The sequence below is a fragment of the Suricata suricatta genome, chromosome X, assembly GCF_006229205.1.
Source record: "Suricata suricatta isolate VVHF042 chromosome X, meerkat_22Aug2017_6uvM2_HiC, whole genome shotgun sequence".
NCBI classification, from domain to species: Eukaryota; Metazoa; Chordata; class Mammalia; order Carnivora; family Herpestidae; genus Suricata; species Suricata suricatta.
Window position 1 is genome coordinate 49,008,860 of NC_043717.1, and position 18,357 is coordinate 49,027,216.

The 18,357-nt window shown below is 37.5% G+C and overlaps 1 protein-coding gene across 1 annotated transcript in view; it reads right to left on the minus strand.

Annotated features, from left to right (window-relative positions):
* The window catches only part of OPHN1 (oligophrenin 1), a 511,411-nt gene that overhangs the window by 105,568 nt on the left and 387,486 nt on the right, over nucleotides 1-18,357 (minus strand). The window contains 1 exon segment of the mRNA XM_029930777.1: nucleotides 17,286-17,445. Within this exon segment, the coding sequence (XP_029786637.1) occupies nucleotides 17,286-17,445 (160 nt within the window).

Here is an 18,357-nt window from a genome sequence, read left to right on the forward strand (position 1 = left end):
GTCTGTTTTTGTGCCAGTACCACACTGTTTTGAGGATTATAGCTTTGTAATACAGCTTGAAGTCAGGTACTATGATGCCTCCAGCTTTGGTTTTCTTTTTCAACATTAGTTTGGGCATTCAGGATCTTTTCTGGTTCCACATAAATTATAGAATTGCTTGTTCTAGCTCTGTGAAGAATACTGGTGTTATTTTGATAAGGATTGCATTGAATATGCAGATTGTTTTGGGTACTATAGACATTTTAACAGTATTTTTTCTTTCAATCCATGAGCATGGAATGTTCTTCCTTTTCTTTGTGCCTTCTTCAATGTCTTTCAATAATCTTTCTATAGTTTTCAGCATACCAATCTTTACTTCTTTGGTCAGGTTTATTCCCAGATATCTTATGGGTTTTGGTACAATTGTGAATAGCCTCTGCTTTTATTTCTTGTTCCTAGCCAGCTGTATACATCTCAGCTTTGCTAAGTTGAGTGGGTTCAGATTGAAGATGGATCTTCATAGTGCTCTGAGAGGATGGAGAAGTCAGTTGCTCAGGTCATTCTTCCTTTCCTGGTGAGGGGAAGTTTCTCTAGCTGGGAAGTTCCTTGTTGGCATTGAACAACACCATTTTGTAGAATGGGATGATGTAGGCAAAATGAAGTTAGTTTTCTTTCTCTTCTTGTACAATTGTTCTCAGTTTTTAAAGTTCCATTGTGTTGTTAAAACTTCCTAAGTGAACTCTAAAGCTCTCCTAGAGCTATTTTTTTCACAGAATTCTATCCAGTTATTGATAATGTTGGAAGATAGGGAAGCTGTGTTCTTCAATCTTGCCATTTTTTCTTCCAAGTTTATGTTGCTCTTCTGTTACTGATTTTTCGTTAGATTCAATTGTGGTCAAAGGAAACACCATGAATAATTTTATTTTTTCACGTTTTTGGTTTATTTTATGACCTAGGATATGGTCTATCTTGGTATGTGTTCCATGGCTACATGAAAATAATGTGTATTCTGCTGTTGGTGGTTGGAGCATTGTATAAATCCTGTTGGTTGATAGTGTTCTCGAATTCTTCTAAATATTTTCTGATACTCTATCTAGTTGCTCTTTCAGTTGTTGAGATAGGGGTGTTAAAGACTTCAAGCATAATTGTGAATTTTTCTATTTTTCCTTTCAGCTCTACAAATTTTTGTTTCATGTAATTTGAAGTTTTGTTGTTATTACATAAACATTTAGGATTGTTCTCTTCTTAAACACTTTTTAGAATTCCAGTATATCTATAGCGTTACTGAGTGTACCTCTTTGTATAGATTTTTAGTGGTTGCATTAGGAAGACATATATACTCTTCACAGGTTACTGGTGTCAATATTTTACTTATTTGGTGAAGTGTACAAACCTTACCTCCTTTGATGTTCTTTATGCTCCCTCTCTTATAGAACAGTTGTCTTAAACACTTTTTTCACATACATTTAGAATCACATCAGATCATACTGTAAATTTTGTTTTATTTCAATAAAGCTGGAAAAATTGCTTTAACCATCAAACATAACTGATAAAACTCAAGAGGAAAAGGAAAATCTATGAAATTTACCCATGTTTTTGCTTTTTCTGTTGTTCACTTTTCCTTCCTGATATTCTAAGATTCCTTCTTTTATTGTGTCTTTTTTTTTTAGAGAACTCTCTTTAGCCATTTTTTAATGATAGTATTGCTGGCTAAATATTCTTAGTCTTCTGTTGCTCTAACCTTAGTCTTTTGTTGTTTGGATTCTGTTATTCTAACAGTTCAGATTCTTTCTTTCTCTCACTTTTGGAGAGAGTGAGAGAAAGAGAGAGAGAGAGAGAGAGAGAGAGAGAGAGAGAGAGAGAGAGAGAGAGAGAGAGAGAGAGAGAGAGAATCTCCACACTGGGCATGGATCCTGATGTGGAGCTCAATCTCATGACCATGAATGAGATCATGACCTGAGTTGAAAAATCAGGAGAAGAATCAGACACTTAACCAACTGAGCCACTCATATACCCCTTAGTTTCTTACCCCTGTCTTCTCCATTCTATTGTTAAGCCCATCCATTGGATTTTTTTGGGCTATTTTTAATATTTATTTTTTAACTTTTAAGTTAGAGTTGTAAATGAATTAAATACTTGAGAATACAATTACAATACTAGAGAATCTGATTTTGACTGTATATTTACCATTACCAGTTAGTTCTCTATACATTCATATGGTTTTGATGTCAGTTAGCATTTTATTTCTCCTTGAAGAACTACCTTTAGTATTTCTTGTAACTTGGGTGTCATGATGATGAACTCCTTTTCCTTCTATTAGTTTGAGGAAGACTTTACGTCTCATTCATTTCTGGAAGACTGCTTTGTCAGCTATACTATAGTTAGTTGACAGATTTTGTTTCTCCTTCAATAGTTTGAATATATCACCCCACTCTCTCCTGGCTGAAAAGTTTCTGTTGAGAAATCTGTCCATAGTCATAGGAGAGGAGGTCCCTTGTACGTGGGGTGTTACTCTTGCCGCTTTCAAAGTTCTTTGCCTTTGCCTTTTGACAATTATTATGTCTCCCTGTAACTGTTTTGGGGTTCAATCTGTTTGGGGCCTTTGGGCATCATTACTCTGATATCCATTCCTCATGATATCCTCCCTCATGTTCGGGAAGTTTTAAGCCATTATGGTTTTAAAAATATTTTCTTTCCTTTTCTTATTCTCTTCTCCTGTGATTCTTATAATGAATATATTGTTCTTTTTGTCTGTTTGTTTGTCTTTTTTAAATAGTTTATTGTCAAATTGGTTTCCATATAACATCCAGTGCTCTTCCCCACAAGTGCCCTCCTCCATTACCACCACCCCCCCCCCTGGATTTTAAAGTATCGCTTATTGTATTTTTCATTTCTATAATTTTCACTTGGTTCTTTTTTATATCTTTTATACCATTTTTATATCCTCTATTTATTTGCTGAATCTGTATTTCTTTGCAGAAACCTTTTATTACTTTGCTGACAATCTCTACATTTTTTCTTTCAAATGTATTCCTAATGGTTCATGAGAGCGTTTTTATAATGGCTGCTTTAAATTTTCTGTCAGATAATTAGCATCTGTGTCATCCTGAGGCTTATATCCATTGATGATTTTTCTCATTCCTGTTGTGATCTTCCTGGTTCTTGGTATTATTTTGACAAATGATTTTCAACTGAAGCCTGCAGATTTAGAGTATTATGTGACTCTTGTTCTTACTTGTATCTTCTGTTTTAACCAGCCTCCTCTGACACTGGCACTATAGGGGAGGAGGAGCACTGCCTCGTTATTATCACAACAGAGTAAAAGTCCAGGTTTTCCACTTGGCCTTTATTGACATCCCAATGGAAGGGAAGAACTTATTGCTGATAGGTATGAGTTCAGACTTTTCACTTCGACCTCTGCTGATACCTCGCTGGCTGGAGGGGGAGGGGCATCTCATTATTCTTCCCTAACTGGTCTCCTCTACACTGACACTACAGTTTGGTAGCTGTATTTCCACTGAGTGGTGGTTAAAGTTCTGTATTTCTACAAGGCCTTCTCTGATGCTACTCCAGTGCCAAATAGGCATGGCTATACAGGTGCTTCATGTGTTCCCCACTGACACCATTGGGAGTGTGGGAAGGTGTCTCGTTACCACCAGGTGAGAATGAAATTCTGGTTCCTCTCTTGGCCTTCTTGACACTACCACATGGAGTTTGGGGAGGGAGGGAGGCTCAAGTGCTTTGTTACAGACTGGCAAATGTAGAAGACTAGCTTCCCTGCTCAGTCTTTGCTGGAAGGGATGGGAGTCAGGCCACAGTTTTTCTGTGCTATTTTGCTGAAATAGAGATGTTATTATCTAAAAATTGGCTGAGTTGTGCGGCTGTCCCTTTCCAAGTCCTTTGTCTAGAGAGAGTACGCTTTTGTTGATACCTTTTTTTTTTTTTTTTTTGCTTCCCCTGTTGGTTTTCAGCTTCTACATTACTGAATCTGGAGGATATGAGGCAAAAACAAAATCCAGGTGACCTCAGATCCTAAGGTTCCTTGCCAGTCTGGTCTGCCTTCTTCCCTACATTATTTCAGAGTATTCTTGTGATTGATTTTATATATATAATGTATGTGTGTTTTATTCTTTCTATATGGTATTTTTTGTCATGTGAGTCTTTTGCTTATATTTAAGAAAATTAACATTTATAGCAGTAGATACTTTTCAGTTCTTGTCCTACATGACATGTCTTGATAAATTGGGACTGCTGTCCATTCTTTCCTTCCTGAGATTCTCTCCTTTCCAGTGGTCTGTGGCTCCCCTATCTCCTACTTCTGTCACTGACAATTCCCTCTCAATCTGTTTTGTAATTCCTTCTATTGACACCTCAAACATTGGTACTCCTTAGATTTCAATACTTCATCTAACCTTTATTCTCCCACTACAGATATTCCTTAGGCAAGAATATTCATTCACATTGTCTTAAACACCATCTCTAAGCGATTGAGATCAACTCTTTTACTCTAAACCTGTCTTCTTCTCTGACCTCAGATGTTTCACAGGCATATCTATCTTAACTCATCCTAAACTGAACTCCTCCTCTCCCTCACCCTTACGTATCTCAGTAAATGGCAACTTCATCCTTCTAATGCTCATATTAGAAGAAAGAAAAACTTGAAGTCACCCATGACTCCTCTCTTTCTCGTACATTTCACATGTGATATGTCAGCAAATCCTGTTGGCTCTGACTTCAAAATATTTTTTGAATCTGACCACTTCTTGCCTTCTCCAGTATTGCTACCCTCATGCAAGATACAACCATTTAAAAAATTTTTTTGACACTTTTATTATTCAGAGACTGTGAGAGACAGAACATGAGCATGGGAAGGGCAGAAAGAGGGGGAGACACAGAATCTGAAGGAGGCTCGAGGCTCTGAGTTGTCAGCACAGTGCTCAACACGGGGTTCGAACTCACAAACCATGAGATCATGACCTGAGCTGAAGTCAGACACTTAACTGACTAAGCCATGCAGGCGCCCCAAGATGCAACCCTTTTTTTTTATTGTAATACTGAAACAGCTTCCTAATTAGTTTTCTTCCTTCTACCCTTATATCCATACATTACCCAGAATAGTCCTTTTAAACATAAGTCAAATTTTGTTACTTCTCTGGTCAAAAATTTCCTTCTATCTTACTCAGATACAGCAAAGTCACAAAGTGCTTCCAATTCTAAGGACCTATGGAAGCTACTAAGCTTTCCCCAACTATTTTCTTTCTGAATCCTCTGAATCCATCTTCTTGGGGTTTTTTTGTTGTTGTTCTTGTTGTTAATCCTTTCTAGCTAATCAGGCCTCCTTTTTGTACTTTGAATATTATAGGCAAACTTCTTCCTCAGACTAAAATGCTTTTCCCTCAAATATATGAATGATTATCAGTCCTTTATTTCCTACAGATCTCTGCTCAAAAGCTGTCTTCTCAGTGAGGTCATCCAGTATTTAAAATTGGAAAACCACTTGCCAACTCTTCCTAATCCCCTGGTCTGCTTTACTATTCTTCTTACTGCCCATTATCATCTAACATACTATGTATTTTACTTATTTTGAATACTGTTTTTCTACTTCTTTTAGAATGTAAATCCCATGAGGGTTGTATCTCCAAGGCCTAAAATAGTACCTGGCAGGGGTGTTTAGGTGGCTCAGTTGGTTAAACATCCAATTCTTGATTTTGGCTCAGGTCATGATTTCATAGATCATGAATTCAAGCTCCATGTTGGGCTCTATGCTGACAGCATAGGGCCTGCCTGGGATTCTACCTCCTCTTCTCTCTCTGCCTCTCCCTCACTTGCATGTGTTCATTCTCTAAATAAATAAATTAATAAACTTAAAAAATAAAAAATAAATAATACCTGGCAAATACTAGTTATGCAATACATATTGGTTGAATGAATTTCAATTAGTCAATTAATCAGTAAATGAACTTTGGGCTTTATTTTTTAATAGTTTATTTTCAAATTGGATTCCATATAATACCCAGTGCTTCTCCCCACAAGTGACCACCACCATGACCATTACCCCCTTCCCTCACTCCCCCTCCCACTTCAGTCCATGGTTCCTTTTCAGTATTCAATAGTCTCTCATGATTCATGTCCCTCTCTCTCCCCAGCTCTCTTTCCCCCTTCTTCTCCCTATAGTCCTCTGTTAGGTTTCTCCTGATAGACCTATGAGTGCAAACATATGGTATCTGTCCTTCTCTACCTGACTTATTTCATTTAGCATGACACTGTCGAGGCCCATCCACTTTGCTACAAATGGCCAGATTTCATTCTTCCTCATTGCCATACAGGACTTCGTTGTGTGTGTGTGTGTGTGTGTGTGTGTGTGTGTGTGTGTATATATATATATATATATATATATATACACACCACATCTTCTTGATCCACTCATCAAGTGATAGACATTTAGTCTCTTTCCATGATTTGGCTATTGTAGAAAGTGCTACTATGAACATTGGAGTACATGTGCTCTTATGCATCAGCACTTCTGTATCCTTTGGGTAAATCCCTAGCAGTGCTATTGCTGGGTCATAGGGGAGTTCTATTGATAGTATTCTGAGGAGCCACCACACTGTTTTCCAGAGCAGCTGCACCAGTTTACATTTCCACCAATAATGTAGGACAGTGCCTGTTTCTCTACATCCTCGCCAGCATCTATAGTCTCTTGATTTGTTCGTTTTAGTGACTCTGACAGGTGTTAGGTGGTATCTCAGTGTGGTTTTGATTTGTATTTCCCTTATGATGAGTGACGCTGAGTATTGTTTCATGTGCCTGTTGGCCATCTGGATGTCCTCTTTGGAGAAGTGTCTATTCAGGTCTTCTGCCCATTTTTTCACTGGGTTATTAGTTTTTTGGGTATGGAGTTTAGTGAGCTCCTTGTAGATTTTGGATCCTAGCCCTTTATCTGATATGCCATTTGCCACTATCTTTTCCCATTCTGTAGGTTGCCTGTTAGTTTTCTTAATTGTTTCCTTTGCCTTGCAGAAGTTTTTTATCTTGATGAAGTCCCACTAGTTCATTTTTTTTTTAATTCCCTTGACTCTGGGGATGTGTCGAGGAACCAGAGACCTGACATACTTACATTGAACCAGGCCTATCAATGCTGGAGAGCTGGATTCTTCTTTTCCTTCTATTTTTTAATTTTTTTCTAATTTTTCTATCCTAATTATTTTTATTTTTTAAGCTTCCATAATTTTTCCCTTTTCTTTTCTATTTTCCTATTTCATCCTTCTCTCCACTTTCCCCCTAGAGTTTGAAAAAGACCAACATTTAACACTGCTCTTATTAGATCATCGCTTACCATCCAGATATTTTTTGCTTATTTCATTCTTATCTTTATCCTCCACAGGTTTTATGCTCTCAGACTATCCTTTATCTCTGGCTGTCTCTGCGCCCCCGGATTTTGTTAGTTAGTTAGTTTGTTTGTTTGTTTTTGCTTTCTTTTCTTTCTCCTTTCCTGTCCTCTCTTTTCATTCCTGCTCCCTTTTTTTCCTTTCCTATTTGGTTTGTTTGTTTACCAGATCTGTCAGCGCATTTGCGTGCTTGTGTTCCCTGTGTTTTTGTCTGTATTCCTTTGCAGGACTACCTCAAAAAATAGGCCAAAGCCCACATAGTGGAAAGTCTCAATTATCACTGAGTAAGGAAATATATTAAATACAAGCACAACAAGAGAAACTGAGAGACATCATTAAAAGAACATCTCCTGAAATGACAAGTCCTGGACAGTCACAGAGCCTCCTTTAATAGAGACATACTAAAAGGCGCATAGTGAAGAAAGAGCTTTTAAAACTGATAAGGGACAGAAAGCTAGCCAAAATGACGAAACAAAAGAATTCTCCACTAAAGAAATTCCAGTAAGAATTCACAGCGACAGAACTGCTCAAAACAAACACAAGCAACATAACTCAACAAGAATTTAGAATGATTATCATAAAATTAATCACTGTGCTTAAAAAAAGCATAGAAGCTGTCAGAAGATATAGATACAAAGACTAGGAACCTTCAAAATAGCTCTGACAAGTTAAAAAAAGGCTATAAATGAGATGAATAATAAGATGGAGGCTGCTAATGCACTGACTGAAGAAGCAGAAAAAAGAATAGGTGAATTAGAAGATACAGTTATAGCAAAAGAAGAAGCCAAGAAAAAGAGATAGAAATTGACACAGGAGGATGGAAGGAGAATAAGAGACCTGAGTGATACAATCAAACAATATCTGTATCAAAGGAGTTCCTGAAGGGGAAGAAAGAGACATTATATAATTATTACAGGGTCCCTATATCAGGAAGAGCTAACAATTATATACATCTACGCACCACGTTCTGGAGCTCCCAAATACATAAAACAACTAATCACAAACAGAAGCATTCTTATGATAAAAATGTGCTAACTGCATGGGACATTAATACCCACTTACAACAATGGATAGGTCAATTGGACAAAAAATCACTAAAGAAACAATGGATGGGAATGGCACACTGGAACAGATGGAATTAATAGATATATTTAGAACTCTGCATCCTGAAGCTAGGGAATTCACTTTCTTCTCAATTCACATGGTACATTCTCCAAGATTGATCACATACTGTGTTATAAAATAGCACTCCATAAATACAAAAGAATTGAGATCATACCACGTACATTTTCAGATCACAATGCTAAGGAACTTGAAATCAACCACAGGAAGAAGTTTGGAAACTTCTTCCAAAACTGCCTCCAAAACTGTGGCAATCAAGAAACTGCCCTACTGAATAATGACTGGGCGAACTAGGCAATTGCAGAGGAAATTTAAAAATATATGGAAACAAATGAAAATGAAAATAAAGCAATCCAAACTCTCTGGGATGCAGCAAAGGTATTCCTGAGAGGAAAGCTCATTGCAATCCAGGCCTATTTCAATAAACTAGAAAAAGCACAAAGTCAAAATCTAACAAACCACCTAAGGACACTAGAAGGGGAACAGCAAGAGCACCCCAAACCCAGCAGAAGAAGAGAAATAATAAAGATCAGGGCATAATTAAACAAGATAGAATCCATAAAAACAATTCAAAGATGAACAAATCCAAGAGTTGGATTTTGAAAACATAAGCAAAATTGATAATCCTCTAGCTAGGCTTTTCAGAAAGAAAAGGGAGAACACTCAAATAGACAAAATCATGAAGAAAAATGGATCTTTTACAACAGATCAGTCAGAAATACAAGCAATCATCAGAGATTACTATGAGAAAATATATGCCAACAAACTGGACAATCTAGAAGAAATGGACAAATTCCTAAATGCACATCCACTACCAAAGTTTAAATGGGAAGAAATAAAAAATCTTAAGAGACCCATAACCAGTGAAGAAATTGAATCAGTTGTCAAAAATCTCCCAACAAATAAAAGCCCAGGGCCGGATGGATTCCCAGGGGAATTCGACCAGACATTTAACGCAGAGTTAACACTGATCCTTCTCATGCTATTCCAAAAAATAGAAATGGAAGGAAGACTTCTGGACTCATTCTACAAAGCACATATCATTGTCATTCCTAAGCCAGACAGAGACCCCAAAATATAAGAGAACTACAGGTCAATATTCTGAATGAATAAGGATGCAAAAGTACTCAACAAGATACTAGCAAATCGAATTCAATAGCATATAAAAAGAATTATCCATTATGATCAAGTGGGAATCATTCCTGGGTTACAAGGCTGGTTCAATATTCGCAAATACATCAATGTTAGTCATCACATTAACAAAAGACAAGAAAAAAACCATATGATTCTGATGATAGATACATAAAAAGCATTTGACAAAATACAACATCCCTTAAAAAAATCCTCGAGAAAGTCGGGATAGAAGGAACTTATTGTAACATCATAAAAGCCATTCATGAAAAGCCCACAGCTAATGTTATCCTCAATGGGGAAAAACTGAGAGCTTTTCCCCTGAAATCAGGGACACGACAGGGATGTCCACTCTCACCACTCTTGTTCATCATACTGTTGGAAGTCCTAACATCAGCAATAAGACAATAAATGGAAATAAAGGGCATCAGAATCGGCAAAGAAGTCAAAATTTCACTTTTTGCAGAGGACATGATACTCTACATGGAAAACTGGATCGAGTACACCAGAAGTCTTCTAAAACTGATCCATTAATTCAGTAATGTTGCACGGTACAAAACCAACGTACAGATATTGGTTGCATTCTTATACACCGAAAATGAAGCAACAGAAAGAGAAATCATACAACTGATCCCATTCACCATGATCCCATTCACAAAAAAACATAAAATACCTGGGAATAAATCTAAGCAAAGATGTAAAAGACCTGTATGCTGAAAACTATAGAAGACTTATGAAGGAAATTAAAGAGGACACAAAGAAATGGAAAAACATTCCCTGCTCAGAGATCAAAAGAATAAACATTGTTAATATGTCATTATTACTCAAAGCAATTTACACATTCAATGCGATCCCCATCAAAGTTGCACCAGCATTCGTCCCAAAGCTAGAACAAACTATTTTAAAATTCGTATTGAACCACAAAAAAACCCCTGAATAACCAAAGTAATATTGAAGAAGAAAACCAAAACAGGAGGCATCACAATCCCAGACTTTAGCCTCTACTACAAAGCTGTCATCATCAAGATAGTATGGTATTGGCACAAAAACAGACACAGAGGCCAATGGAATAGAATACAGAGCCCAGAACTGAATCCACAAGTGCATGGCCAATTAATCTTTGACAGAACAAGAAAGAGTATCAAATCGGTAAAAGACAGCCTCTTCAACTGATGCTGTTGGGAGAGCTGGACAGCAACATGCAGAAGAATGACTCTAGACCACTTTCTTATACCATTCACAAAATTAAACTCAAAATGGATAAATGACATGAATATGATACAGGAAACCATCAAAACCTTAGAGGAGAATGCAGGAATCAGCTTCCTTGACCTCAACCGCAGCAATTTCCTACTTGATACATCCCCAAAGGCAAGGGAATCTAGAACAAAAATGAACTATTGTGACATCATCAAGATAAAAAGCTTCTGCATTGCAAAGGAAACAGTCAAAAAAACTTTTAGGCAACTGACAGAATGGCAAAAGATAGTTGCAAATGGCATATCGGATAAAGGGCTAGTATCCAAAATCTACAAAAAAACTCACTAAACTCCATACCCTAAAAACACATAATCCAGGGAAGAAATGGGCAGAAGCCCTGAACAGACACTTCTCCAAAGAGGACATCCAGATGGCCAACAGGCACATGAAACGATGCCCAGGGTCACTCATATCAGGGAAATACAAATCAAAACCACACTGAGATACCACCTAACACCAGACAGAGTGGGTAAAATAAACAAATCAAGAGACTATAGATGCAGGCTAAAATGTTGAGAAACAGGCACCCTCCTACACTATTGGTGGGAATGTGAACTGGTGCAGCTGCTCTGGAAAACAGTGTGAAGGCTCCTCAGAAAACTATCGATAGAACTCCCCTATGACCCATCAATAACAATGCTAGTGATTTACCCAAAGGAGACAGAAATGCTGATGCGTAGGAGCACATGCACCCCAATGTTCATAGCAACACATTCTACAATAGTCAAATCATGAAAGGAGCCTAAATGTCCATCTCCTGATGAATGGGTCAAGAAGATGTGGTATACATACTCAATGGAGTACTATATGGCAATGAGAAATTATGAAATCTGGCTATTTGTTCAAAAGTGGATGGACCTTGAGGGTGTCATGCTAAGTGAAATAAGTCAGATAGAGAAGGACAGATACCATATGTTTGCACTCATAGGTCTAACAGGAGAAACCTAACATAGGTCCATAGGGAGGGGATGGGGGAAAGAGAGTTGGGGAGAGAGAGAGACACAAATCATGAGAGACTCTTGAATACTAAAAACTAACTGAGGGCTGAAGGGGGAGTGTGAAGGGGGTAGGTGGTGTTGTTCATGGGGGGGGGGCACCTGTGGGGAGAAGCACTGGGTGTTATATGGAAATCAATTTGACAATAAACTATTATTTTAAAAAATACACATTAAATAATACTGAAAAACAGGTTTAAATGTAAAAAAAATTCATGTATAAAAATAAAAGGGGATGGAAAAATACCTATCATGCGACTGGAAGTAAAAAGAAAGACGGAGTAGCCATACTTATATCAGACAAATGGGACTTTAAAGTAAAGGCAGTAGCAAAAGATGAAGAAGGACATTATATAATAAATCCAGGAACTCTCCAGGAAGAGCTAACAATTATGTACATCTATGCACTGTATTAGGGAGCACCCACATACATAAAAGAATCACAAACAGGAACAACCTTATTGATAAGAATTGCTTTTTTGCAGGGGATTTTGATACTCTATTTACAGCAATGGATATGTCATCTGGACAGAAAATCAGTAAAGAAACAATGGACCCGAATGACACATTGGAACAGATGGAATTGATAGATATATTTAGAACTCTGCATCCTGAAGTTAGGAAATTCACTTTCTTCTTGGGTGCACATGGCACATTCTCCAAGTTAGATTGTATACTGGGGCATAAAGCAGCCCTCCATAAGTAAAAACAAATTGAGATCATACCGTGAACATTTTCAGATCACAATGCTATAAATCTTGAAATCAATCACAGGAAAAAGTCTGGAAAAGCTCCAAAAATGTGGAGGATAAAAACCACCCTACTAAACAATGATTGGGCCCAGCAGGCAATTAGAGAAGAAATTTAAAATTATATGGAAACAAATGAAAAAGAAAATACAACAATCCAAATTCTGGGACACAGGAAAGGCAGTCCTAAGAGGAAAGTACATTGCAATCCAGACCTATTTCAACAACCTGGAAAAAGCACAAATTCAAAATCTAACAGAGCACCTATGGGAACTAGAAGGGGAGCAGCAAGAGCACCTCCAATCCAGAAGAGGAATAGAAATAATAAAGAACAGGGCATAAATAAAGAATATGGTATCCAAAAAAACTAAAAAAAAAAAAACGTTGAAAAGATCAATGGACACAAAAGTTGATTTTTTGAAAAAATAAGCAAATTTGATAAACCTCTAGCCAGGCTCCCCAGAAAGAAAAGAGAGAACACCCAAATAGATAAAATCATGAATGAATATGGAACTATTACAACCAATCCCTCAGAAATACAAGCAATCATCCAAGATTACTATGAAAAATTATATGCCAGCCAACTGGACAATTTAGAAAAAATTGACAAATTCCTAAACACACATGCACTAAAAGAGATAGAAAATCTGAACAGACCCATAATTAGTGAAGATATCGAATCCATTATCAAAAACATCCCAAGGAATAAGAGGCCAGGGCCAGATGGCTTGCCATGAGAATTCTACCAGACATTTAAGCCTGAGTTAATACCAATTCTTCTTAATCTAGTCCAAAACAGAAAAATAGAAGGAAAACTTCTGAACCCATTATATGAAGCCAGCATCACTTTGACTCCCAAACCAGAGAGAGACCCAACAATAAAAGAAAACTACAGGCCAATATCCTTAATGGATACAAATGCAAAAATTCTTAACAAGATACTAGCAAATCAAATTCACAGCATATAAAAAGAATTATCTACCATGATCAAGTGGGATTCATTCCTGGGATACAGGGCTGGTTCAATATTGGCAAATCCATCAATGTGATATATCATGTTAACAAGAAAATATAAAAACCATATAATCTTGTCAATAGATGCAGAAAAAGCATTTGAAAAAATACAGATTCCTTTTCTTAATAAAAACCCTTGAGAAGGTTGGGATAAAAGAAACTTACTTTAACATCATAAAAGCCATTTATGAAGAGCCCACAGCTAATATCATCCTCAATGGGGGAAAACTGAGAGCACTCCCCCTGAAATCAGGGACAAAAGAAGGATGTCCACTCTCACCACTGTTGTTTAACATCATGCTGGAAGTCGGGTACCAGCAATCAGATAACAAAAGGAAATAAAAGGCATCAGAATTGGTAAAGATAAATTCAACTTTTACTTTTCACAGATGACATAACACTCTACATGGAAAACCCAATTGACCCCACCAGAAGCCTTCTAGAACTGATCCATGAATTCACCAAAGTCGTAGGGTACAAAATGAATGTACAGAAATTTGTTGCATTTCTATACACAAATAATCAAGCAACAGAAAAAGAAATGAAGAAACATCCCATTCACTATTGCATGAAAAACCATAAAATACCTAGGAAAAACCTAACCAAAGATGTAAAAGACCTGTATGATGAAAACTATAGAAAACGTATGAAAGAAATTGAATAAGACACAAAGAAATGGAAAAACATTCCACGCTCATGGATCAAAAGAAAAAACATTGTTAAAATGTCATTATTACCCAAAGCAATCTACACATTCAAAGCAATCCCAATGAAAGTTGCACCAGCATTCTTCACAAATCTACAACAAACTATCCTAAAATTCGTATGGAATCACACGCACACACACAAAACCTGAATAGCCAAGGTAATATTGAAGAACACCAAAACAGGATGCACCACAATCTCAGACTTTAGCCTCTACTACAAAGCTATAATCACCAAGACACTAATGTATTGGCACAAAAAAAGACACATAGACAAATGCAATAGAATAGAGAACCCAGAACTGGACCTACAAGTGTATGGCCAATTAATCCTTGACAAAGCAGGAAAGAGTATCCAATGGAAAAAAGATAGCCTCTTTAGCAGGTGGTGCTGGGAGAACTGAACAGCAACATGCAGAAGAATGAAACTAGAGCACTTTCTTTCACCATACACAAAAATAACCTCAAAATGGATGAAGGACCTGAATATGAGAAAGGAAGCCATCAAAACCCTAGAGGAGAAAGCAGGAAACAGTCTCCTTGACCTCAACCGCAGCAATTTCCTACTTGACATATCCCTTAAGGCAAGGGAATCAAGAGTAAATGAATAATTGGGACCTCATCAAGATAAAACGCTTCTCCATGGCAAAGGAAACAATAAAGAAAACTAATAGGCAACTGACGGAATAGGAAAAGAGGTTGCAAATGGCATATCGGATAGAGGGCTAGGATCCAAAATCTACAAGGAACACACTATATTCCACACCAGAAAAATTAATAATCCAGTGGAAAAATGGGCAGGAGACATGAATAGGCACTTCTCCAAAGAGGACATCCAGATGGTCAACAGACACATGAAACGATGCTCAGCATCACTCATCATCAGGGAAACACAAATCAAAACCACACTGATACCACCTCACGCCAGTCAGAGTGACTAAAATGAACAAATCAAAAGACTACACACGCTGGCGAGTATGTGGAGAAACGTGCACCCTCCTACACTGTTGGTGGGAATGTAATCTGGTACAGCCACTCTGGAAAACAGTGTGGAGATTCCTCCAAAAACTATCCATAGAACTCCCCTATGACCCAACAATAGCACTGCTGGGGAGCTACCCAAGGGATACAGAAGTGCTGATGCATAGGAGCACATGTACCCCAATGTTCATAGCGGCACTGTCAACAATAGCCAAATCATGTAAAGAGCCTAAATGTCTATCAACTGATGAATGGATCAAGAAGATGTGGTATATATATACAATGGAATACTACATGGCACTGAGAAAGAATAAAATATGACCATTCGTAGCAAAGTGGATGGACCTCGAGGGTGTCATGTTAAGTGAAACAGGTCAGGCGGAGGACAGGTACCATATGATTTCACTCATAGGTCCAACAGAAGTAACCTAAAAGAAGACCATGGGAAGGGAAAGGGGGAGAAAAGAGTTGGGGAGATGGAGGGAGGCAAATCATGAGATACTCTTGAATACTGAAAACAAACTGGGGGCTGAAAGGGGAGGGGGAAAGGGGAAGTGGAGTGAGGGTCATGGAGGAGGGCACTTGTGGGGAAGAGCACTGGGTGTTATATGGAATTTCACTTAACAATAAACTATAAACAAAACAAAATGCCAGTTCTGTTATTAGCTAAATGGCCTTGGACATGTGACTGTCACACAGTACAGGTTTTTTATCATCTTCACATTTTAGTTGAAAACATGACTATCAGAGAAGTTATGTTGTTTGATGTAACAGAGATAATATAACAGAGAATGCCAGCTGTTATCCAATATATATTCTCTCATCTTTCTATTAGTAAAAGAACGAAAGTCTTATCTTGGCACATGAGTGTCCCAAATAAAAACTACAATTCTCTAATTCTCTTATAGGCAGAAGTGACCAGGGGATTACATTCTGAAATGGTACACAAAGAAAAGTAATATATGGGGTTCCAGGTAATAATCTTAATGGAAAGGGCTGCATCTTTCACTTCACTTTCTTTCAAACTTCTCAACTGATATAACATAGAAGGTATTTAGCCACGCAGAAGAAGCAGGATCTTAGAGATGGCAGAACAACAAGAAAGAAAGAACCTGTGTTCCTACTCCTGTCAAGTCACCATACCAGCCCTGAAACACATCACTGGACTATTCCACAATCAAATAATAAGTATCTCTTTTGTTGGAGCCACTGTGTTTATATGTGGAGTCTTAGAAGCTTAACCTCTTTCCCACCAAATATAGCCAGTAAGTGGAAGAGCTTGGATTTGAACTGTGGATACCATGTGGTTGTTTCATTAGCTACCCCTCCCTGAATAAAAGTTTTTATTGAATTATGTTTTGCTAGGTTGGCATTGGCTGCTAGAAAGCTTAGAGGTAGATGAAGGGCCATCTGTAACAAGTGTACACGACTTGTCAATAAATATTTCTTGTCTAGCGTCATTCCTGGGTTCATTTTCTGTCTCTATCCTTATTTTTCCTTTTCCATTTGACCTAATTATTATGTATAGTACCTCATATTTTATATGCCATATAAAATATACCTCCTTAAATATTTTGAAATGAAATGAGGTTTAAATAAGTGTAAGTATTTCTTTCTTTATGGTTTCACTGTACATACACCACTTTTATATATATCATTTTTATTTTTTTATATGGCCATCTCCATTTAATACTGTTAACTCCATAAAGGCATGAATAGTTTGTTTTCTTCTTCTATATCATCTAGCCTGGTGCCTAATAATAAAATAATTATAGAATTGAGCAATATTTTCTAAATGAATGAATTTCATAGCGTGAGAAATGATATTAAATACCATTGTGTCATAATGGAATCTCCTTCCATTATCAACTTGAGTCAAGGATGGAGACACAAATCTAAAAGGTGGGTAGGGGAAAGTGTCACATGCTTACAGAAGTGATGGTGAGAACAGGGAATGCATACCTTGACAAAGTGCTCAATTAGGATTTCCACCACGATGTTCTGGAATTTGATGTTCATCATGGCAGCAACAGTGTCCTCCTGAGCTCTCATCAGAGTGGGCCCAAAGATCACCCCCATGTTGGAGGGAGTCATAAGATTCTCTTTGCTGTGCTCACATACACTGCCAAAACAGAAAGAAAATGATTTAAAAGATTTTCTCCAAGACACTCTTGTAACCAACCCAGACTGTGTTAGGTGATATAGGGGGTAAGGGAAACTAAATAATAGGAAAAAAGGAGAGTCAGAATATATATGAGAACAAAGGACTATAAAAGAAGCAAGTGGCAAAGAATAAAAGTTAGTATATAATTAGAGGCTGAAGTGAGACACAGGTAAGTAGCACTGTAGGCGTTAAGACAAGGAGGGTGGGCATATATAGTTAGAAAGTATTTTCACTACGATATGTCGTGCTGAAGGCCGATTAAAGTTATGTCTTAAGGGGGTTCTTTGTGCCTCTTGAATTTGAATGTCCATTTCTTTTCCCAGATTTGGGAAATTCTCAGTTATAATTTGGTCAAGTATCCCTTCAGACCCTTTCTCTCTGTCTTCCTCTTCAGGAATTCCTATGAGCCGGATGTTGTTCCGTTTGATTGTATCACTCAGATCTCGAATTCTCCTTTCCTGCTCCTGGATTAATTCCTCTCTCTTTTTTTCAGCTTCCTCTTTTGCTATAACTATATCTTCTAATTCACCTATTCTTCTCTCTGCCTCGTCAATCCTTGAGGTGGCTGCCTCCAGTTTGTTATTCACCTCACTTATAGCCTTTTTTGACTCATCAGTTGATTCTTTGATGCTTTTCTCCACTCCAGTGATTAATCTTATGACCAGCTTTTTAAATTCTTGATCTGATATGTTGTCTAGATCTGCCTTGAGCAGTTCTATGGCTGTGACTTCCTCCTGGAAGTTCTTCAGTGGAGAGTTTCTTCGTTTTGTCATTTTTGCTAGTTTTCTGTCTCTTGTCACCTTTAGAAAGCTCGTTGTGCTCTGCGCACCTATTAATATTTCTCTGTTAAAGGAGGCTTATTGACTGTCC